This window comes from Lissotriton helveticus, chromosome 10 (genome assembly GCF_964261635.1).
Source record: "Lissotriton helveticus chromosome 10, aLisHel1.1, whole genome shotgun sequence".
NCBI classification, from domain to species: Eukaryota; Metazoa; Chordata; class Amphibia; order Caudata; family Salamandridae; genus Lissotriton; species Lissotriton helveticus.
In genome coordinates this window covers 1,013,489,727-1,013,513,386 of record NC_136071.1, presented here as the reverse complement: position 1 = coordinate 1,013,513,386, position 23,660 = coordinate 1,013,489,727, and the positions used below count along the sequence as shown (strand labels likewise).

General features: G+C 46.8%; 1 protein-coding gene across 1 annotated transcript in view; it reads right to left on the bottom strand.

Annotated features, from left to right (window-relative positions):
• Positions 1-23,660, bottom strand: part of COL28A1 (collagen type XXVIII alpha 1 chain) — a 621,255-nt gene that overhangs the window by 220,491 nt on the left and 377,104 nt on the right. Inside the window, exon 20 of the mRNA XM_078663712.1 lies at positions 1,071-1,139. Coding sequence (XP_078519838.1) covers positions 1,071-1,139 — 69 coding nt within the window. The remainder of the gene's footprint in view (positions 1-1,070; positions 1,140-23,660) is intronic.

The following is a 23,660-nucleotide window of genomic DNA, read 5'->3' as shown; positions in this document are numbered from 1 at the left end:
GGTAAAATAGAGCTGAATTTAATCCAATCAGTAGAGCTAGAGGAGAGCCCGGTCTCTACACAGGTTACAAGTTATTGAAAGTTCACTGCGGGCCGATGCACAAAGGTTGCTTCCATGTGTGACTAATTCCAGAGAATTCAGTGGTAAACCAGGGGTAATGGCTTATCACTAATCACTAAACAATTCTTGGCAATGGTACAAAAAAAGGTGGAGAACACTTGCGAAACACCGAGAAGGTTTGTGAAGTGATTAATGATCAACTCAGAACCCAGGCATGTTTTTTAATTTTTTGTCAAACATTTAATGGAAGAGTGAATGGTTGGCCTAACTTTTGCCAGGCAGACGAATTATATATTTCACATGCACGATCCCTCCTAACAAGCTGTTTTACATAATCTTCAGTCCACGCGAGTCTCGCAAATTAAAACATTTCAAAAAAAGCAAGTGTGAAACAATTTTGAGAGTACACGTGCATAGTGAGCAATGTAGAGCCGGGATAGAAACGAGATTTCGCCCAGGCAGAAATATTCAGCATGCTGTAATGGGGGCCACGAGGGTTTCGTGGTTAGAAGATGGCAGCCCCCCATGTTCTGAAACAAGGTGATCAGCTAGAACTGATAAGGAGTCCGAAAGGCCAGTCCCTCCATGAAGCAAACATTCATGAGAGAGTAATAATAATCATTCGTAGCAGGGGCGGCTCTAGGCTCATGGCGGCCCTGGGCAGAGAGCGTAGGTAGGGGGCCCCGGAAGAGGGGGTCCTGGTGGGGTGGAGTGCGGAGGCCAGTGAAGAGGGGGGGTCAGGGTGTTTGGAAGTGGAACAGAGCCACAGGCCACCAAATCCCTGCCAGGGGCCACCACGCAAATATGTATCCATCCTCAGAGGATTATTATATTAAGGATATATATTGGCGTGGTGGCCCCTGGGGTTTGGTGGCCCTGTGCAGGTGCACAGCTTGCACATGCCTAAGGCCGCCCTTGTTCGTAGTGTCGGACACTACGTGACACATTGCGTCATCTGTAGGGAGTCTGCACTCTGCTGCCATGTTTCCTCACTGGATTTTAACTCATACCTTTGGCCCAGTTTCTCCTTTCCCAGCAGGCCCTTCTAGTCCTCTGGCTCCCTGTAGTCCTTGTTCACCCTGAATGAAAAGAGAGTATTTTATCAGACACCGGTGAACCTTTGCCAATCTGCAGTCTAATGTGTATGTTTAAAAGTAGAGGACCACTGGGTACCAATAACACTCACATTTATAGAACTTGGTGTTATTAAGTGCTATATTGAACAGTATTATTAATATTATCAGTGCATTCTATGTAAATCTGTTAACTTGATGAACCTAAATGACTTTTATCTCGGTTTCGAGCAACAGTTGACAATGTTATTTGCATATTTTTCATCATTTGCAGATACTTCAACATACTTCCCCTTTCCTGTCTATTACCCACATCATCTTTAAAGTCAGCACTATCACACAATCTCACATTACATTTGAAATTGCAGTATATTTAGGTCTACTCTTCAGGAACATACAAAACCTCCAGCTTATTCAAAGTACATCATCCAGGACTCCATTTGAACAAACATTTGCATAGTCAAACCATCTTGATTGAGCAATCCGTTCCCTTTTCCAGTGCTTATGTTGTATTAGATAGCCATTGCAAATGCACACATATCCCTGGCAGCCATCTTAAAGCTGGTCAGTAAAACAATATGTGTATTCGAAGATGGCTGCAACTGATCTCTATGCATCCACGGTAGCCATCTTGGAATGCATTTTACTTTGTTATCGAAAATGCTGTTCAAACATAGCTGCCTTTGATTAACGTGCATTCACAGAAGCCGTTTAGCACTTTCTTGAATTCGAAATGGCCACTGTGTATGCAAGTGCATCCGTGGTGCCATCCCATCTTCAAATGAAATGTGTTTAAAATAAAACAAAAACAAACAAAGGCATGTTTTGTGTACATGTGTTATTGTCTGGTGGCCCTTTTGGGAAGTTCAGAGAACCATTTTAAGATGGCTGCCCATCGACAGCATGGCGAGAAGCAAGAAAGTAAAATGTTTAAAAAAAAACTCTGGAGAAAAGAGGACACTGGATGGAATATGGGAAGGAGGGTGGAGTTGTGAATGTTGTTATGTTATATTATTTGGATTTGTACAACATGGCTTATCACTCGAAGAATAGCCAGGTGCTAGAGCAGGTGTATTGGTCGTCTGTAGAGTGTTAGTTAAAGAGTCAGGTCTTCAGCTTCTTGCAAAATTCCAGAAGTGAGGAGGAGGCTCTTATGTGTAGAGGGAGGTCGTTCCAAGTTTTGGGTGTGAAGTAGAAGGCTTGGTATCCAGTTCTGCTTTTACGGATGTGAGGGGTATGTGCGAGAAGAGTGAGGCAGAGCATAGGTGTCTGGTGGGATAGTGGAAGTAGAGGCAGCATTTGAGGTAAGCTTTTCATATCTTGTGCAGTATCTTATATGTATGTGAGAGGAATTTGAATTGGCAGCGTTTGCGTATCGGCAGCCAGTGGAGTTTTTTTTTTTTTACAGTGTTTTATATAGCGCAAACTTCACCTGATATCGGGTATCAGAGCGATTTCCATAGCACCAGTTGCGTTACATGCGGACACATTCATATTTGTTAGGCATGGGGAGATTAAGTGATTTGCCCAGAATCACAGGATGTTCAGCGTCATAGCTGAGACTCGAACCCGGTTCCCCAGATTCGAAGTCGACCGCCCTAGCCGTTAGGCCAACTCCTCTCCCAGTTCTCTAAGGTGAGGTGTGATGTGGATGCACCATGGGAGGTTCAGGATGCGTCTGGTTGTGGTCTTCTGGATCGTTTGGAGACTGTGAAGGAGATAGTTGGAGATTCCATCATAGAGTGTTTTGCCATACTTTCCTGACTAGGGCTTGAGTGACTGTATACTTGGTGTTCTTTGGAATACTTTTGAAGATTTTTCTGCGAATGAGTGAGGTGAGGTGGTGTTTGGGTTATGTGGGAGTCAAGGTAGGGGAAATGTGTGACGGTGAGTTGCTGCAGGTAATCTGACAGTGGAGCAGGAGAAAGGTCCTGCCATGCAGTGGGGCACAGTGTGGCAGCAGCGGGTGAATGGGTGTCCTGGGTTGAGTGAGTGGAGGGATGCTGCGGAGTAGCAGCTGTTGGTGATCCAAACAGTGGTTGTGGCACTGGGTGCGGTCCAGGCACGGATGAGTGAACATAGGATTGTATTTGGCTCACCAGCAACACAGTCACACAGCTGCCGCCATTAAGTAGGTCCTGGGAGGGAGGAGGAGTGCGGGAGGGAGTTGGGCAGGGCTATGGAGAGGCAGGAAGAAGCAGAAGATATGGGAGAGCAAGTAAGGAGTGAGGACAGGTGGAAGGAGGAAAAAGCGCGGGAGAGGGATGAGAGGTCTGTCTGGGAAATATGGAAAAGTCACAAAAGTAAGAAGTAGTGCACAGTAGTATGACAAATGTATGAGAATTAAGAGGCACACAAGGGAAACGAGTGATCAAGAGGCACAAAAGTATGAAAAAAAGTCTATTGTCTTTAACTATTGAATCCGTTTAAATGCCATGGATTCCAAAACCAACTTAAGGAATACTTAAAAAGCATCCAATGCCCTTGCCTCACACCTTGGAAGGATTGTTTGCCTGGTTGCACTCTTTGCCTATTATAATAAACCAATGAATTTATGGTGTTTCATACACTTATGGCTTTTCTAGGTATTGTAAATACAAGGTGCGTTTATTAAAAAAAAATTATTAAGCATTATATTTTTTGCAGCCCAAATCACATACATTTCCAAGTTAATATATGCTACTCAGCCCACAAAAAACTTCTGAAGTTTGGAAGACTGGCATTTTTGACAGATTTTTTAAATGTTTAACATGTTTGGAGGCTATAACTCCAAATGGCATTTTAGATATTTTTTAAATGCCAGCTTTGTTGAGATGAACATTTTAAGTGCAGCAGAAAACAACTATGGAGGTCAAACAAAGTGTGAAGGCATCAGCTCACTGACAAGAAGTTACTAAATTGAGGTTTTACAAAGTTCTTCTCCAGATGTGCGAATAGTACCAGATTTTGAATCATGCAGTTCTGGCACTGCTAGCAGACTGAAGAAACAGGGTCCTTCTGGAGCTAGATAGTTATCTCCCAAGCACAGAGGAGACAATCAGCCAATGAAGGTTTTGACCCTGGAAACCTTGAAAAGGGTATGTTCTACGGCCCTTGAATATGATCGAACTAAAGATTTTTCTGGCTTTTCGAGGTCCTGGTTGGAAGCTGCTGGCTTTGCTCATTTGATCAGACGGCATTAGTTTGCTTGCTTCTGTAGATCTGCAGGATTCTGAGTACACTCTGAAGTGGCACATGGCAAGGACGTGGATATGTCACTGTAAGGAACATGGTAGCATTGCAGAGACAGGATCACAAGATGAGGCCATTAAGCTAAAAATGGTGATGGTGAACTGTGATGGCATCACCTGGTCCCCATAACACTGGCCTTTTAGACACAATTAAGATTTACAGGGACAAAATGAATCCTGATAGTTGGATTTTCATTGAGCAATACTCAAGCAGTTGCTCAGCGGGTCTGTGCAGAACCTTGGAGAGTACTTCGGGAGAACCAAGTATTGTATTATATTTTATTATAATATTTGTATAACGCTTACTACCCCTATGTGGAGCACTGAAGAACTTGTTCACAAGGTTAACAGGATACCCCAATGAGTGGATGATTGGAAGAGGGTAGTCTTTGTTCTGAACCAATTTGGGAAGTGTGTCCATGTTGTGAATGCTGATCATTGAGGTGTGGTTATGGTACGCAGCACTCAGTGGTGTGAGGAATGAGAAAGCGTGAGAGATAGTTAAGCAGTTTTATAACTAATGTTAGAATGGCAGCTCCGATTAGCTCAGCAGGTCAATTTATTGAGTTGGTAGTTTATATTTTATGTTCTCATCTGAATTTGTAGGGTGACTGTGGCAGGCGGTTGTTGTCCACTCTGCACACATGGCTCTGGCAGAATAGTTGTTGACAAAGAGCGATGGGGAATCAGATTTCTGTCAGTATAGATGGCTTTACAATTCAATTTTATATGATTGCCATTATTAGAAGTGGGTGAAGAAATATGTCAATATGCACAGCGTTAACGTCATCTTCACTGACCCAATTTTATTATAGGAGGTCAGTGCTCAAACTATGTGTCTACTTGGATCATGGAGGGTGGACTATAAGGTTATTCTGTGTAGCCGCTTGCTCCTACGACAGCAGTGATCTTCCTGGCTTGTGGTAGACTGGAGTTCTGAAGGCCGGGCAGGACCACCCTCTTCAGGGGTGATCAGATGTCACTTTCTGTCATGTCTGTAGCAGCACAATTCTTTCTAGTCCTAGGTGGACTGCTGGAGACTGGGGTATTCCTTCAGAGCACAGAGCACTCTTTGCTTCGCTCTTTTTCAATAGTCGCCTTTGTCTAGGGGCTCCATTCACCGGAAACATACTTGGCTTCTCCTCCTGCACTGTCAGTGCTTCTGAAAGGGTCATGCATGCTCCTTCTCCCCATCAGACAACAGGCAGGCAGCCAGGCACTTCAGGCAGACCCTCAGCTCCTCCAGCAGAAAGCCAAGACTTCAGGTGATGTTCCCTCAACCCAAAGAGACTGGCTGTAGTCCTTCAAGTACTCTGTAGCACTCCCTTCCTTGGTCAAGAAGAATGTGGGACTGCCCCTCACTCCACCATGGTTGCATGTGCTGCCTCCTGTCTGTGTATACTAAAGCTTGCACAAAATAACCTTACCTGTCTTTGCTTGTTCTGCTTCTTTTTATATTTTGTTCTGTGTGATGGAAACTGATACATTCGGGTTCCATTCAGGTGGCTGCAGTGTATGTGGAAAGATGTGCAACAGACAAAGGCTGAGGGCACTATGAACGTGGAACAGTCCCAGTACACTATGCAGCCGGGTATGCATCTTCAGATAAACTGTCCCTGGCTATGGAGTATCTTTGGATTTTTTGTGGCGCTTTGTTGGAGCAGGGGCGGCTCTAGGCTCATGGCGGCCCTGGGCAGGGAGCGTAGGTAGGGGCCCCGGAGGAGGGGGTCCAGGCGGGGCGGAGCGCAGAGGCCAGTGAAGAGGGGGGGGGTCAGGGTGTTTGGAAGTGGAACAGAGCCGGAGGCCGCCAAATCCCTGCCAGGGGCCGCCACGCAAATATGTATCCATCCTCAGAGGATTATTATATTAAGGATATATATTGGTGTGATGGCCCCTGGGGTTTGGTGGCCCTGTGCAGGTGCACAGCTTGCACATGCCTAAGGCCGCCCCTGCTTGGAGAGGGTATCCGCGTGCTATAGTGGTAAAACCAGGGGCGTAACAAAGGCCCCGGCAGCCCCGGGAACGCCCCCGCGCTCCAGGGCCCCCCTCACTCAGCGAGGCCAGCCAGCAAGCCTCTCCAAGTCCTCATAAATGAAATGGTGCGCAGGGCCTCCTCGCCCCATAAATTAAATGGTGCGCGACGGCACGCCACGGCCTTTAATTAAATCAATGGTGCCCTATAATTGTGACATTCCAGCCGCGGAGCCGCGCATCTCCGAGTCACAAAGCCCGTAGTGCCCAAGAAGCGGGAGTTTGAGGAAGGCGCTGGCAGGCTACCGGTTTGCAGCCAGGCGACGCCGTCTTTAATGCAATGAGGGCGTGGTCAAGCAGCAGGGCTGCCTCTGCTGCGCGCAGTCACGTTAGGTAAACTATACAAGGCAATAACGGACCTGGGGAGTGAGTATCAGAGGCTGTTTAGTTTTGACGAGATTAACCTTTTCAAAGGGCCATTTGAAAGCCGGAATAAAAATGTTTTTCGCCTTTTTTCCCAGAACCTTAATGTGTCTTCATCTTTGAGATCCATGCCAGTGCTCTCACGCACACAGGTTCCATAAAGTTCCCTTCATGTACGGATCTCTGCTTGTGTTAAGTTAATTCTCGAAATAAAGCACCAAAGCTGCAGACTGGCTGGAGCTGAGGACCCAGGTTCGTATCCCAGGCCGCGCCTCAACATCCTGTGGTTCTGGAGAAATCACTCGATCTCCCTGTGCCGCAAAGGCGTAATGGGTAACGTAATATGGTTCTTCTGTAAAGCGTTCCAACGCCCTCCCAAGTAGGCGCTAAGTGAAACTAGAATCAATAAAAAAATATTTACATGGACTTGAGCCCTTGAATAGGTAGCCTAGTGGATCTGTGCAGCTGTTTAGTCAACGGTACTCAATTCATTTTATTAAAAACGCGTGTTCAAGGTGAACTTTTTCAATGTCTATGCTATGGGCTTTGCCGCAAAAGTGGGGATGGTTTACAAATCAGTCCTAAATGAGTTTCTTTTCCTTTGCAGTTTTATATAGTGCAAACTCGACCCGATTGTGTTGGAACGCTTTACACGAGAACCAGTTACATTACTCAAGATCATATTCATATTTATTATATTATTGATTTGCTCAGAATCACAGGTTGTTAAGTGGACGCCGGGACTCGATAGGGGTTACCCAATTCCGAAATAGGCAGCCCTGGCCGTACCGCCATACTCTCTTATTCCTTACGACATGGCAGAGAAATCTGTCTTTCAACCATAAATACGCAGTGCAAGGTGGCTAGCCTACTTAATCTAACAAGTGTTATTTCAATAGTAACCTCCAGTAAGCATTAAAGGGCATTTAACTGAAGACGTAGTTGATGACAAGCTTGCGTGTTTTATTTCACTGATGCAAACCAACCGAGTAACAAGGCAATTACGTTTAGGAGAACTCCACCTGTCAGTTTGGTGCATTGTTTTCAGTCAGTGATTGCACGTTTGTCTGTGTCGAAACTCTTTTAGCCCTTCAGCTGTATGAACTGTCAAGCGATTCTGCAGCTTTTGTGTGTCGTTGGCCTCTGGCGTATTCAAGGCTATTTATACAAATGCACGTAACAAGCAGAAGGGAGGCTAAGATTATGTCCCAGAGGGCAGTAGCCATGAACTAGTTAAATATGAGCTTAAACTCTTCCTGAGTAGATGTAGAATAGGCTATGACTTAATCAAATATTGAAGCAAAGTTAGCCCGGGGGTAACAAGCATATTTAGAAGAAAAAAAATCAGACTTTGCAAAAACACATTTCAGAGATGGTATTGGTAAAATTGGAAGTGTATAGTCCAATATGTCCATGGATCTTAGAGAGGAAGTGAGAGTCAGGCCCAGTGTGTAGCTCATCTATAGTAATGTGCATACGCTTGGGACTTAAACAATGTTCATATCTCAGTAAATTGAAACTTTCCAAATTGATAACGTAATCACTTCCATTGTTATGAGGCTGTCTGTTTGTAGTCTGTTCAGTTCAAAGACTTTTTTCAATTTTACAAAAGTAAAATCTTACTAGCCTGCAAAGATAAAAACATTACATCACGTGTACATAAAAATAAAATATGAGCACAAAGCACCATTAAAAGACAATTAAAATCATACAGGTGTAATAGATAAAAACACATTAAAAACTCAGTAACAAGCATCGTCAATGTTGTCACATCCACAATAAAAGTCCATCTACATAGCAATCTCACCTGGCTAAGGAAAACAGGGAGGTGGGGCCTAGTGACTAGCACTGAAAGCCCCTGACAGGTGTCGTGACACATGAAAACAAATTTTGAGTGTTGCTAAGAGCTATAGATATAGTAAAGCAGGTCTAGTCTGCCTAATATCCAAAGTTAAAAGGAGAGGTCCTAAAAACTTATGATGCAGGGTCTTAAAAATAGGACAAATAGGTACAATGTGCAAAGTATTGCAGAGGGAGACCTAGTCACAATACATGGTGGCAAGTCCGCATTCATGAATCAGGAGCCCTCGGGAAAAAGCCGCTGATGGAATATGCCCAAAAAGTGTAAGGGATCATGTGGTACGATCAATGCTGGACATTCCACAGGCACCTACTATTCAACGATTATGGAACTTACCCGAGGTGGTGGGCCACTTCAAATGTACGTCATGCAAAGCATGCCCCACATGCTTGGAAACTAAGCAAATAGTGCATAACAACCTCACTATTGACTTGAAATCCTTCACAAATTGCAACACGAGCGGAGTTATCTACGCTATCCTGTGCCCATGCGACTTGATGTATGTTGGACAGACAAAACAAAAAATAAAAAATCGGATATTTCAACATTGCAGCAGAATCCGCTGCTCCACGGCGGGAGCCCCTCTAGTGGAACACTTTAAAGAACAAAACCACACCCCAGAATCCATCAGATGGTTGGTACTTGAAAAGATTTCACTGGGACCACGCAGAGGAAATTTGAATACCATTTTAAATATTAGAGAATGCAAATGGATGTACTTATTCAAAACTATCACCCGTGGGCTTAATGAACTAGATGCCAATTTTGCCCAAATGGCCGGTATAAACCCAGAATGAGCGTCCTGTATTAAAGACTTTCACCTCCTTAAACCTGATCCTTTGTAGTATAGGATAATCACCTGCATTCCTATATTACTCTGTCCTTCAATTCCGCATTGGAAGTGATTGTTTGATAGAGGTTAAGAATTTTATAAGATAACCACAGTTGCATGCTGCATGTTGTTGATATACGTAACTATGATATGTAGGTTGCGCAACAACGCATCTGTGTTCTGTGAAATTTGTACCAGTACTGTACCCTTGTAACTTATCATCTGTATCAAGAACATTGTAAGATGATCACATTTTCATGCTGCATGGTTTCCTGATACACATTTGTGATATGTAGGTTGCGCTATAAAGTTCAACTCGTACATGCATTGTACCCTTGGAAACTAACTTTCCACCACGGAGGCATACGAATGTTTTGACACACTCCCTCAGCCCTAAGGAAGCAAATCACTTCTTACCAGATGCCCCCTTGCTCACGCCTCGCGCGGTGAATGAGCAGGCCTGCAGAGGTTCAACGTGATTGGCCCGCCATTGACGAGCCCATTTCTAACTAGCACCCAGCGGCTGCACCGCGAGCATCGACAGATGCATCGAGGCAGCCAGGAGCACTGACAGCCACAACCGCGCTGTAGTAAGTGATCGTACTAGTATTATGGATTATGTATAGTACCCTGATGCAATATCCACTAGGTGACTCTTTTTTATAAACCCTGAGTCCCGGTTTGATTCTCATACGGCGTCCCTGTTTCACTTCTTGAAACTCGCGCTTTTAAGATCCTCGAGCACTTCGACTATTTGACATGTGTACTTATAACTGAAGGGACTCTAGTGCACCTTTAAGTCCTGTCCAGTTTAAGAATGTTTTTTCAAGCACTATGTGTTTAACGCGCTCCCCTGGTACCGCAACAAATTTCTTGCCACAATTAGCCCTCATAGATTATTCTAGATGGACTGATCTAACAGCCTCAGTCCCTCTGATCATCTAACGGCGGTTTCTGTTAACTTTCCCAGTACAGCGCGTTGAGACTTTTTGAATACCAGGACTGAACGCTGACACGATGCTCAGTCGCCAGTAAGGAACAGAGCCCAAGTAAGTTCTCCCCTCCCATCATTAATTCTTTCCGGCTTCCCAGCCACACAGCCCATTGAGACCCAGTTTTCACTTATGTATTAACAGAATACAAAGGAGCACGCCAAGGCCCACCCCCAGACGGCAAAGATGATGACCGTCTATTGATGTATGTAACTCTTCTTAACTAGTTTGATCACCACTGAGATTGCTCACCATTTTTAATTTAACTACAGTCTCCACATTATTCTTGTAGGCTCTCCATATCACTGTCCTGATGAAGACCCCAACATGAGGCAATAATAACCCTTCTAGCGTACATTGGGGGTCGAAACGTAGACTATGCCATCTGAACACACCATAGGACACAAAGGAATATATTGATTTGACCTATGTGTGATGCAATTTCGGTACCTCTTGTACATTTTGATTGTAAAGGCGTGTTTTGATTTTAACGTGATGTCTTTAAAAAGTCACACCACCTTTACCCGGTCCCTCACAACCTTCGCACTTCCCCTCCCTTTCTCACTGAGAGCACTCTGAATGTAATGACTTTACAATTACATTTAAGTATTGTCTTTTGAATATTTGATACACAACAGGCTGAGTAAAGTACGCAAATACCAATATTGCACAAATAAATGCAATTTTCTTCTTGATTATTATTTCTTTTTGATAAAGTTGTGTAAATTTGTGGCAAATGTTTATGTGGTGAATGTCTGTATGGTATGATACAGAATCATTGTAGTACAGTAGTCACAGCGTAACTCGGACCATTTCTTCCTTGTACTGTCACATGGACCCAGGTCCTTGAGTTCTAAGGGCCCACCCCTTTATTACTCATATGATGGAATATGGCCAGCCTGAAATAGGTCATTTCAAGAAGAAGATAAGGTTCTATGCGGGGAACAGTTTTAACCATGGCAAAATGAGGGTATGTCTGTTTGGCCAAAGCAGAAGCTTCCCACTCAGCTGCCACCCTGAGATGAAAGTCCTTCCTTAACCAGACATCTTGTTTCCTAATGCTCTTTGGGTTGGAGAATAGCTCAGGCATCCCAAGGGTGTTAAGATTTCCCATCAGAGAATGCAACCATGTTATATTGGGCATATTATCTAAATTCAAACAATCCTGAATAACTAACCTGTTAAGGCTAAGTTCCTCCTTTAGCCAGACTGCATACCATAATAGGAGCAGCTGTGGATGGATAAAATCAGCAATGTTGGTAATCCAGAGCTCTGTGTGTAAAATCTCAGAGGGTTTATGCTGCCCAGCGCCCAAGAGACATCTTAGAAATCCGTTCTTCTCCACCAGGTCGGGGCTATATTAGCATAGCCCAAATCTCACAACCAAACGTGAAGATTGGAATAAACGTAGCTTTATAAACATTAAGTATGATTTTCAATGGCTTCTGGCCAAGCCAAGAGAAGTCAATGACACTGACACTGGCACAGGCCCTCTTAAGGCTAACAATATTGTTTATAGGTCGAGCCTACAGTGCCTGCGCTGCAGGATGATCTGTTGCATGTACTTTGTGGGATTTGACTCCTCCCATCGCTTTGGATTTTTCTATATGGTTGTCTTGTAAAAATCCTGCCTTGACAGTGGGTAATTGGGCTTCCTGGTCCTCCTCTTTTTGAAGTTGTTCACTCTACCGGAGTATTGCCACATGGCCTCTAGGTTTCCGCTTTTTCTCTGTTACTTACTATTTAGGGCTGTTTTTGGTGTATTTGAACACCTTTGCGCAGATGCAACCGTGTTTCCATTGGTTTTGTATGTGACTTTGTTTCTTTGCATAAGTGAGAGCACCCGTTTATTTATTTCTTTATATTTGTGTCAGTGTGCGCAGCCACTGCACTTCAATGTAATCAAGCACTTCCCTCGAGTGTATGTTGTGGGACACGCTTCTCAGATGCGGCACTTTGCACTATTTTCTTTTAATAATTATTTACATCGAGGACTTCTTAGAAATGCCTGCGCCTTTTAATACTGCCTTGTATTTAGCTGCTCCGCTTTCACCCCTCCCTATACCTCTCTCCCATGCTAGATTTGTCCAGGCCCCCAGAAGCAGCAGCTCCCAGTCCTCGCTGTGGCCTATGAACATGCGGGACTACTGTGACCCAGAGCACCCTGTTGAGCAAGTATTTGATTGAGTTTCTTTTCTGTCCCTTCTCCTGCTTTGTTTCCTAACCCTCCACAGTCTAAAAAACAGAACACCCTGTGTCCCTGGCACTCCTCCTGCTTAAAATAACGTGCATGTGTGTTTTTGTGGGGTGGGGGAACCATGCGGATGTTGCATCCGGCTTGTTTTGAGACACCATTGTTTGTTTTGAAATGGCTTCCCCAAAGTGCCTAGGTCAGGCAGCCCCAGTCTGTGTGCAGGCTCCAAGTGGAAGGTGCTTTGTGTACATTTGGAGTGAGATAAGTTTTTTGTTTAGACAGTTTTACAGACGCTGGACTTTCACTGAAGAGACCACTCGATTGTGCTTGATTTAAAATATATGTCCTTTTTATTAGTCCCTTCCACTTAAGTGTGGTAAGGGGTGGGTGATCGTTTATTTCAATGAGCCTTTCAGTGTTTCCAAGTTGCTCTAGCCTTGTGTTTTCAGCACGTCCAGCTTCCATGCCCCAAGATCAGTTATGACATATTTCATACTATATACAGGCAGAACGCTTCTGCGTCTTGTCAAAGGCAGAAAGCGCCACCCAGATGCTACACAATGCACTCTGCACTCTCTTCCCACACAGCCATGCGCAGCTGCAACTAGATTCTCTCGTGGTGACGCTGTTTTCACTAATGTATCTGCTGTTGCAGAGTAATCTGCAGTTCCGGGGTCTTCCTCGTCTCATACTCAAAGTTTCCCTGGCGGAAATTGCACTGATCCAGATGCAAATGATTTCTCTGCAGCCAATTGCTGACATCTGGCTCGCGCTAGAAAGTGTCAATTGTTCTTCTAATAAATTATAAGATTGTCAGACAACATTGTCACTAGGAACACCAACTTCAATCCGAGTTTTAAGCTGTACACACAGTTGTAATCCAAATTCGATAGCCCAATTTGTACTTTGAGAGGTGGTTAGTGACTACAACTCCCAAAATGCAGTCAGGTGTTAAATGAAGACTTAGGCGGAACATGCAGTATAGTATCATTTGGTAACTATAAACATTGCCTATTGATTTTAGTTTTTTATTATTAATTATAGTTACAATTTCCCATTGGTGGAATGTATGCATTCCAGTGTCGAAAACTCCATACTAAATCTTTAGCATAGTTAGGTTTTTGGGAAATCTCTGATCAAATTTGGGGGACTTGGCTTGGTTACTTAATGTATTTATGATGTGCCCAGCTGCTCAAGTGCCTGCTTGTCACGTGTAAACACTTTCAGCCAGTCATGACTTTTTCGTCAACAACCCTTTGCCTTCTGGGACTTGTTGTTTATATTTTACCGGTTTATGTATTTGCTTTAAGCGGCACAGTATGTAAATTGCTGTTGTCTGTCTAAGATGTCAAAAATAGCATGTCGCTCTTTTAGCCTTTGTGGATGTCTTAAGGCCTTGTGACTTGGGGCAATAAGATTATGGCCAGTTACCTAGCACACCAGGAACGCGAGGAAACAAAGACCGTCTTATGTCAATCAGAAAAACAAAAGGCCACAAATACCATAGAGGTATCTAAGACACCGACCAACAGTACAGTCCGGAGGGAGCCCGAAACGTCCCTCAGCGGGCGCCACATGCCCCGCCTTCCCTCAGTCCTCAAGCAGCACCTTCTACTTCAGGAGACCAGCACTTAATATGCATCACAGAGCATCCTGCAAAGCCAGGGCGTCATTACCATGGTGCGTTTGAACAGCACGTGCTGCCCAACAGTAGAGACCAGCACAGAAAACCAACTCATACTCACAGTCAGCCACAGTGCAGCAGCACATTTGACATGTCAGCCACAGCACAACCCGCATATCCCAACCCACATAAGATGCTCCTGCTTCGCCATGTCTCTAAGTACCACGGATACCAGCACTGCATCACCACGTCTTCCAACAAACCAGACAGCAGCACTGTCTCAGCATGTCTCCCAGCACATCACTGCCTCCCCATGCTACCAAGCACCCTAGACGCAGCGTGTGTCTCACTGAGCAATATAAGTCAGAACCGAGTAGCGCCTTTTTCGTATCTGTAAACTCACTTGACAGCAGCACAGCCTGCCAGTGTTTCCCAGTGCACCAGTCTGCAGCACTGCCTCGCCATGTGTCCTAGTGCCCGAGACAGCAGCACTGCCTCTCCATGTCTCCTAGTGCACGAGACAGCAGCACTGCCTCTCCATGTGTCCTAGTGCACGAGACAGCAGCACTGCCTCTCCATGTGTCCTAGTGCACGAGACAGCAGCACTGCCTCTCCATGTGTCCTAGTGCACGAGACAGCAGCACTGCCTCTCCATGTGTCCTAGTGCACGAGACAGCAGCACTGCCTCTCCATGTGTCCTAGTGCACGAGACAGCAGCACTGTCTCACCCTGTGTCCCAGACCACCAGACAGCAGCACTAACTCACCGTGTCTCCTTAAGGTTGTAGCCTGGCCCTATCGGGCATGAATTGCATTTCCAGTGTTCATTAAATAGCCCAAAAGCCCGACCTTGGGTGTGTGTGGCTGTTCGCCACTGACACATGAGTTAATAGTAGACGTTGTAGCACCCAGGATAATGTGCTGCATGGCTAAACACTTATAAGGTCCCAAAAGCGAGACCGAACCACTTAACACTATTCTACTTTACTCTGTAATACGCCACTCATTTCTAAATACCATTTCCTTATTACCCACTCAAATGTATACAAAGGCATTAAACACCACTACACTATAAACCACTACACTTAACACCACTCCACTCCGAGCCATGCTACACTCTACGCCTCTCTACTCTATACCACTCTACTCTACATCACTCCACTGTACACCATTGCACTCTACACTACACCACTCTACTGAAAACCACTACACTCTACAACACTTCACTTTGCCACTGTTTTACGAAAAAGAAATACTCTCTACTCCACAATACCGACGCCAACTACTTTACACCACACCACTGCAACATAAGTCACTATACTCCACTGCATTCAACATCACTACACTCTACACCAAGTCACTATACTCTAAAACAATACACTATTTGTTGAAAGTTGGGCTGAAACCGTCAACATTATCGGCGCCCTCTTGCTCTCCTTAAACCTTATTAGCGCGTAAAACAGCCGCCATTTTGGGCACCATGGCTTCCCTGCTCTCGCCGAGAGCCAGCGCGCCTCTCTCTCCCTCCTAGCTTCGCTGGCAACCCCCTGCTTGCACCTGCCTTGAGTCATAAACCCCTCTTCGGCGCTGCTCTGCCCCAGGCCCTCATCCTGTTCCCAGCGCGACACCTCCCTGCCTCCCTTTTCATGATCTCCGGCCCTTTGATGCAAACCCCTTTTTTCCCGTGCGCCCGTTTGTCTTCCCCGTTCCCAGGCCGACACCCAGCTCTGCCGATACCAATCCTTCGCCCCTCCCCGTACAATAGAAAGCTTCCCTCCTCAAAGGACCCCCGAGATGATCAAAACCCCCCATCCCACGAGATCCGATCGAAACCCACACACTCTATGAATCGGCGGAATATCCAGCTGCGCGATGATCATCACCTGTTGTAAACGGGGCGGGGACTTCCACTGTAACCTTGCGTGGGAACGGGCTGGGAAAGGGGGGATTCTGAGAATGTCTTTCCGTACATCAAAGTATCGACGAGGATGTGTTACATGCAATAAACAGATAAACGTGTGTATAAGAGGCCAGGCCTCAGGGATGCAGTTAGAGCACCTCAGAACGTTACCTTCTGTCCGTTTCGTTGTGTTCTCCTCCGGAGAGAATAAAAACCTTGTTTCCTGCCTTCCAGTCTCCAGCGCCTGCCTCTTCAATAGTTTAACTTCTTTGTGGGTTCAAGAGGCGACACCGCCGGGCAATAATTAAGGATCTTATATTCTGGTTGGTAGTGCCCCCCAGTTGTATTTTTTCCACAATTGGCGTCCCAAGCGTGGGGCCCATCAGCGACCCATGGATCCAGTGGGAGAGGTCCTGACGACAAAGTGAACGACTGCAACGATCGGGAACGCGTCTGTCCGATAGACCCTCGTCTGACAGCCGATCATCCGAACTTCACTGGTTCCGAACAGACCTCTCTCGAGTGATCTACGGTCCTGACTGGGAACCATCAGGAGTGCCGCGAGGATAACGAAGAAGAGAGGACGATCGGGCGCTGGATTCGGAAGACAGGAAACTGTCCATGCGGTCCGGGTAAGGTCGTGTCACCACGACAAGTTGCGAAAAATTGCTTGATTGCTTGTTTGTTAAAAAAATACTAGTATTGCTCTTTTTATTTATTTGGAGATTCACTGTCTGCAAACGGAGAAACAACAGGCTCTCTCTTTGCAAGCAGTGGAGGATAGGTAGGGCGGCAGCCGTGCTTATTTTTCTCCCCCACTCAATAACCACTTGAAACTGAACTGTTGTTCCCAAACTATTGTTTCCTGGAGATTCCCTGTCTGCAAACAGGGAAGAGACCACCCTTTTTGCAGATAGTGAAAAGGGTAGGTAACGCAGATCTTTGCGGACCTACTCATTCTCCCCATTGTTATTTATTGGTCTTTTTGTTATTTTGATCTATGAGGGATTCACTGTCTGCAAACGGAGAAACAACGGGCTCTCTCTCTTTGCAAGCAGTGGAGGATAGGTAGGGCAGCAGCCGTGCTTATTTTTTCCCCCCCACTCAATAATCACTTGAAACTGAACTGTTGTTCGCAAAACTATTGTTTCCTGGAGATTCCCTGTCTGCAAACAGGGAAGAGACCACCCTTTTTGCAGATAGTGAAAAAGGTAGGTAACGCAGATCTTTGCGGACCTACTCATTCTCCCCATTGTTATTTATTGGTCTTTTGATATTTTGATCCATGAGGTATTCACTGCCTGCAAACAACGTAGAATAGAAATATTCTGTCCAGTCTTTGCACCTAGTGATAAGATAGGCAGTGCTGACTTTTTAGTCCCTCGTTACGAGCCGTCATGTCTGTCTTCTCCCCACTGATTAGTAGCCTGTTTAGCCCGGACCGCCTATTAGAGATGGACCATCCAGCCCCACTGGAAGGCACCCCTAATAAGGATATGTTCATGAAGCATGGATTGACCGCTATAGCCTATAGTAAACTATGGCATAAATATACAAAAAAGGGTCAAGAAAGTCAATGGCCCCTGATAGGATCCTTCGATGATGATAAAATAAAAACGCTAGAAACTGCCCTGGGTAAAAACAAAACAACACCTACTATGCTTGACAGCTTCGGCATGTGGCGAAAAGAAACTGAACAACGTAAAAAGAAAACTGAGAGTAGGTTGGAAAAAGAGCTGCAAAAAGCAGCCCACCTAGCTGCTCAGAGACTAAAAAAGGAGATAAAAGAAAGAGAAAAAGCTAAACAGAAACTAGAAATGGAAACGCCAAGCCAGTGTCCGGTTAGAACCCCCTCCATGCTCTACCCTGATTTACCCTCGAAACGACAAGCCAATGAGGACCTGCTGTTAGGTCCTCCTATCATCTACATGCCCCCTCCATATGCCCCTTCTCAACCCTTGGCGCAGCACGCGCCACCCCCAGGTACAAACGAAGGTACCGCCACAGCGTCGGCCCCAATGGCCTCTGTGCCAGCCGAACCCCTTGTATTAAAACCCGTATCAACAACAACGTTAGACGACCATGAGACTCGAGGGGCAGGCCCTGCAAGAACAAACAGGCTAGACAAAGACGAGCGAGCGGGGATCGACAAAATAGCAAGGACACTGGTAGAAAGGAAGGATGATGAAGAGTACATCACAGATATGTTCAGCTCGTATACAGGGAGTCACAGACGACATTTTACCGTACGACTGTGTTATCATGTCTTGAATGCATACGAGGACCGATATCGAGACAAAGGTCCCGAGAGCCTAAGGACTCTGTACCGGAAGGTCGATATCGGGGATGAGGGCGAGTGTGATGTGTCGGACCTCCTTACGCGTACGCTTGAGGTTTTCCGCCACCTCACTGAACGAAAGCCGGGAGCTAAATCCGCAGCCCCCGTAGTGACCGAACCACCAACCGAGCAATCTAACCCCATGATGCCGATACGTGAGGCTGCCCCTTACTGGGTCCCTCCTCGGGGTACAGGGACTCACGATGATGCAAACAACCAAGATGCGAAGGGAAGGGTAGTGTACAACTGGGTCTACCAGCCATGGGACCGGCAAGAGATACTGACATTCCGGAAATCTCTACCCGACTTACGTAAAAACCCCACTGCCTTCTATACTGAATTGGGTACAGCCCTGGGTTCAACAATCATGACCCTGGCTGACATCGACTTGTTCTTCGGGTTATGTCTACCAGCTGATGTGTGGAAGCAAATCCGGAAAGTCGACCACCTTGAGCTGTTTGGACATACCTGGTCACAACTCGATGACCTGGACAAACAACGGGGACCAGGACAAAAGCCGTTGAAATCCATTCTAGACCTCCCAGATAAAATCGTAGAGAAATTAAAAACCCTAATCCCAGAAAAGAAAGTGGACTGGTCGATAGTAACAGCCTGTCGCCAAAAACCCCAGGAGGATGTATCGGAATACTTCTCCCGGTTTGAAACGGTGTTCTCCGATTACAGCGGCCAGGACATGACCACTGCAACCGGACACCATCTGTTTGTCCAGAATTATGTTAAGGGCCTATCATCGGAAATCTCCCAGAAACTACAGGCCAGCGAGAGTAGTTGGGCAGCCTCCAAACCTACAGCGATTCTCCAAATGGCCCAATATTATGAGCATCAGAAAAATGAAACCGATAGGGCGACAGAGAAAAAGAAGAAGGACTTAAAAGAGAGGGTGATGATTGCCAAACTGCAAGGGGTGACTATAGGACGAGACCAATACCGGGGAAACTACCAGACAAACGTCCCTAAGACTACATTTCCCCAGGACCGCACTCTGACTTCCTACAGTGGACGCACAGACCTTAGAGAAGACCAGTGCGCCTTCTGCAAAGGGACTGGCCATTGGAAATCCCAGTGCCCAGTTCTTCTGGAAATGATCAGAAACAGAGACCCCAGGGATGTAGCAAACGGACCGAGACCTAAGGGACCACAACGAGGGCCCCCAAATGACGCGACTAATGACAGATCAAGCAGACCAAATACGTTCGATCGACCCAGGCAGAACCAATATCAACAATCTGACTATGACGACACTCACACCTTCGCATAGGACAGCCAAGGGCGAGGGAGGGATCCAGTCGAGCTCTATGTTGACCAGCAGGGCCCTTATGTCACTGCTAAGGTCCTGGGTACCAAGTCTCCATTTCTGGTAGACACTGGCGCAACACGTAGTGCGTTATCTAAACGACTGATTCCAAGGGCACCCTTGTCTGGCTCACTCATAACATCGACAGGTTTCGATGGAACGCCCTCCACCAACCCTTTGTCTGCCCCGATTCTCTTTGACGTAGAAAACAACACCACCGACACCACGTTCTTGCTTTCCTCCAATAGCCCTGACGCCATTATGGGACTTGACTTACTGAAACACTTCCGAGCGACGATTAGGTGTTCTCAAGATGGAGTTCGAGTGTTTCTTTACGACAACCCCGTTCTGCTTAGACATTGTTCCCCCCGACACATGTTTTCCATCACCGACGTTGACGCATCCCTGCTTGACACTCTACCTCCGTATCTGTGGGCCAAAGCGGATTCGGACGTAGGGCGTATGTTAATTGACCCAGTGCACATTACTGTCCGACCAGACGCAACACTCCCAAAACTCCCACAATATCGGATATCGCCAGAGGGCGAGAAGGCATTGGTAATGATTATCCAGTCACTGATAGACGCAGGAGTGGTAGAGGAAGTGGTTAGCAACGTTTGCAACAGCCCTATCTTGCCCATTATCAAGAAGCAGGGAGAGGGAGATGAGAAAGCATACCGTTTCATCATCGACCTCCGAGAGATCAACAAAGTGGTGGTACCCCAGTACCCCGTGGTCTCAGACATCACCACCATCCTGACCTTGATTCCATCCACTGCCACCACCTTTTCCGTCATCGACCTCAAGAACGCATTCTTCTCCATCCCCATCCACCCAGACAGCCGATATCTCTTCGGCTTTACCCTAAAAGCTCGCTCATATAGGTTTTGCCGAGCGCCTCAAGGCTACACGGAAAGCCCTAGCATCTACAGCCAGGCCCTCAAAAGACAACTAGACCAAGTCCAGTTACCCGACGGGGTGGTGTTGGTACAATATGTCGATGACATCCTTTTGGCAGCCGACACCACCCCTCTAGCGGTTACCGCCACCATTCAACTCTTGCACTTCCTTGCGGAAAATGGCCACAAGGTCTCCAAGAAGAAGTTGCAATTCTGCCTACCCCAGGTCACTTACCTAGGCCACCTTTTGTCCAAAGATGGAAGAAAACTCACCCCTGATCGAATCCAAACCATTCTAGATACCCCTGTCCCAAAAACCCAGAAGCAGGTTCGCTCCCTATTAGGCCTCACCTCCTTCTGCCGACAATGGTTACCAAACTTCAGCCTCGTTGTAAAACCACTGCTTTCTCTGCTAAACAAAGATGTCCCTTTCCCACTCCCTTGGACTCCTGAGTGTCAAACTTCCTTCACAGAACTGCGAGATGCCCTTTGCTCAGCCCCTGTCCTGGGTACCCCTGATTACAGAAAGCCCTTCTCCCTTTACACTCACGAAAGGGAGGGGTGCGCTTTATCTGTCCTGACCCAGGCCATCGGCCCTAAGCAACGACCGTGCGCTTACTTCTCTGCCACTCTTGACCCTGTCGCCAGAGCCTTGCCTGCCTGCCTTCGAGCTGTAGCTGCTGCTGCAGTCTCTATCCGACAGAGTGAGGGGATTGTACTCTCGAATTCCCTCACGGTACTGGTACCCCATGCAGTCGACACCCTCCTGAACCAAACCAAGACGCAACACCTGACGAGTGCACGACTGACTGGATACGAACTGACCTTGCTTGCCCCCCATATCACCCTGAAAAGATGCACCACACTGAACCCAGCAACTCTGTTACCCTTGCCAGAGAGCGATCCCAATGTGCACCCCGTACATGACTGCGTGACTCTTACGGACGAACAGACCAGGAGTAGGGTCGATCTCAGAGACACAGCTTTCCCTGACCCCGACGGGGAGTTGTGGGTGGACGGTTCTTGCATCAAACTCCCCGATGGTACCACTTCCGCTGCCTATGCAGTCACCACGGCTCGAACTGTAATAGAAACAGCCCGCATCACCCAGCGATCTGCCCAGGCAGCGGAACTGATTGCTTTGACGCGAGCCTGCATCCTGGCAACGGGAACCACAGCGAACATTTACACCGACAGCCAGTATGCCTTCGGGGTGGTTCACCATTTTGGGCTTCTCTGGAGGGAGAGAGGATACTTGACCTCACACGGCACACCCATTTTGCACGGAGATCTAGTCTCCGCCTTAATCGAAGCTGTCCTCCTCCCCAACAAACTTGCCGTTATCAAATGCCAGGCACACAAGAAAGTGACAGACATTATCGGACAGGGAAATGCACTAGCCGACATCACCGCCCGAACGACAGCTGAAAACAGAACGACAACACATATGTACGTGACCAGGTCACAAGCAGAAAACTGGACTGATGCCAAGGACACAATTAGAGACATACAAACGACTAGCACACAACACGAATTGACCGAATGGACACGGGTGGGATTGAAAGACGATGAAGGCTGCTGGCGGACAAAAGACACGAACAAATGGTTGCTACCTGATTCGTACTTGATTCCCATATTAACCATGGCACACTCCCCTGCCCACATAGGATCAGCCCCCATGATCGAACTTGTCTCCAGGGTTTGGCACAATGACAAGATCCCAGATTCCGCCAAACGCCTGGTCCAACAATGCTTAATATGCCTGCAACACAACCCCGGGAAAGGAACTGTAGTACCCCGGGGGGGATTTGGGGTCCCAAACCACCCATTTGAAGTCCTGCAGATGGACTACATCCAGCTAGACAGATGCCAGGGCCTGAAATATGTACTCGTCGTGGTGTGCGCATTTAGCAAGTGGGTGGAAGCATATCCAACCCGTGACAACACCGCTATGGCCACTGCAAAGGTCCTGTTAAAGGAGTTTTTCCCCCGTTATGGCCTCTGTCGTGTTTTATGGAGTGATAATGGCCCCCACTTTGTAGCCAACGTTATCCAGCTCATCCTAAATGGGCTGGGTATTAAACAAAAATTCCACGCAGTCTTCCACCCCCAATCTGCTGGGCTTGTCGAACGACACAATGCCACACTAAAGCTTAAACTGGCCAAAATAGTGGCTACGACGGGCCTGAAATGGCCAGACGCCCTCCCATTGGCATTGCTATCGATGCGCTCTACCCCCACCCGACATCACTTAACCCCTTATGAAGTTGTCTTCGGTCGACCCATGAGCGTCTGGTCTGCCCCGAAACCAACTTCCATTCATGACGTTCCGGATGTCCTAATGTCTGATTATCTGTACAAATTGACTGAAACTTTGTCTGTCCTTCATCAGCAGGTGCAGCAGGCCATCCCCGATGCTTCCAGGGGTCCGGGTCACGCCATCCAGCCGGGGGACTTCGTGCTGATCCGAAATTTTCAGCGATCAAAGAGTTTGGAACCCCGGTGGACGGGCCCCTGGCAAGTGCTGATCACCACTCGGACCGCACTTCGAGTGGAGGGGAAGAAACACTGGCTGCACGCTCATCACTGCAAAAAGGTCTCTCCAGCCCTGGCCACGACAGACACCGTCAACACCCAAGAAGAGCTCCTGAACCAGGACCGACCATCGTTGAACTGCTACCCTGATACTGAGACACTTGAACTTTCAAAACATCCTGACCCCACTGTGCCATCTCGAGAAGGGTATTTCCTGCGTCGAAAGGAGGGAGCTTCGGCTAAGTAGGCCACGGACTAGGTTAAAGGATCTCAGAACGGTGACCCAAACTACCAAGGGTTACCTGGAGAGAAGCTAAAACTAAGTCTGTGGTCCTGCCCACTACCGAGCACCTTGAAGACGAAGATGATGGAAGCGCCAGATAAGAAGATGATGGAAGCGCCAAATAAGAAGCC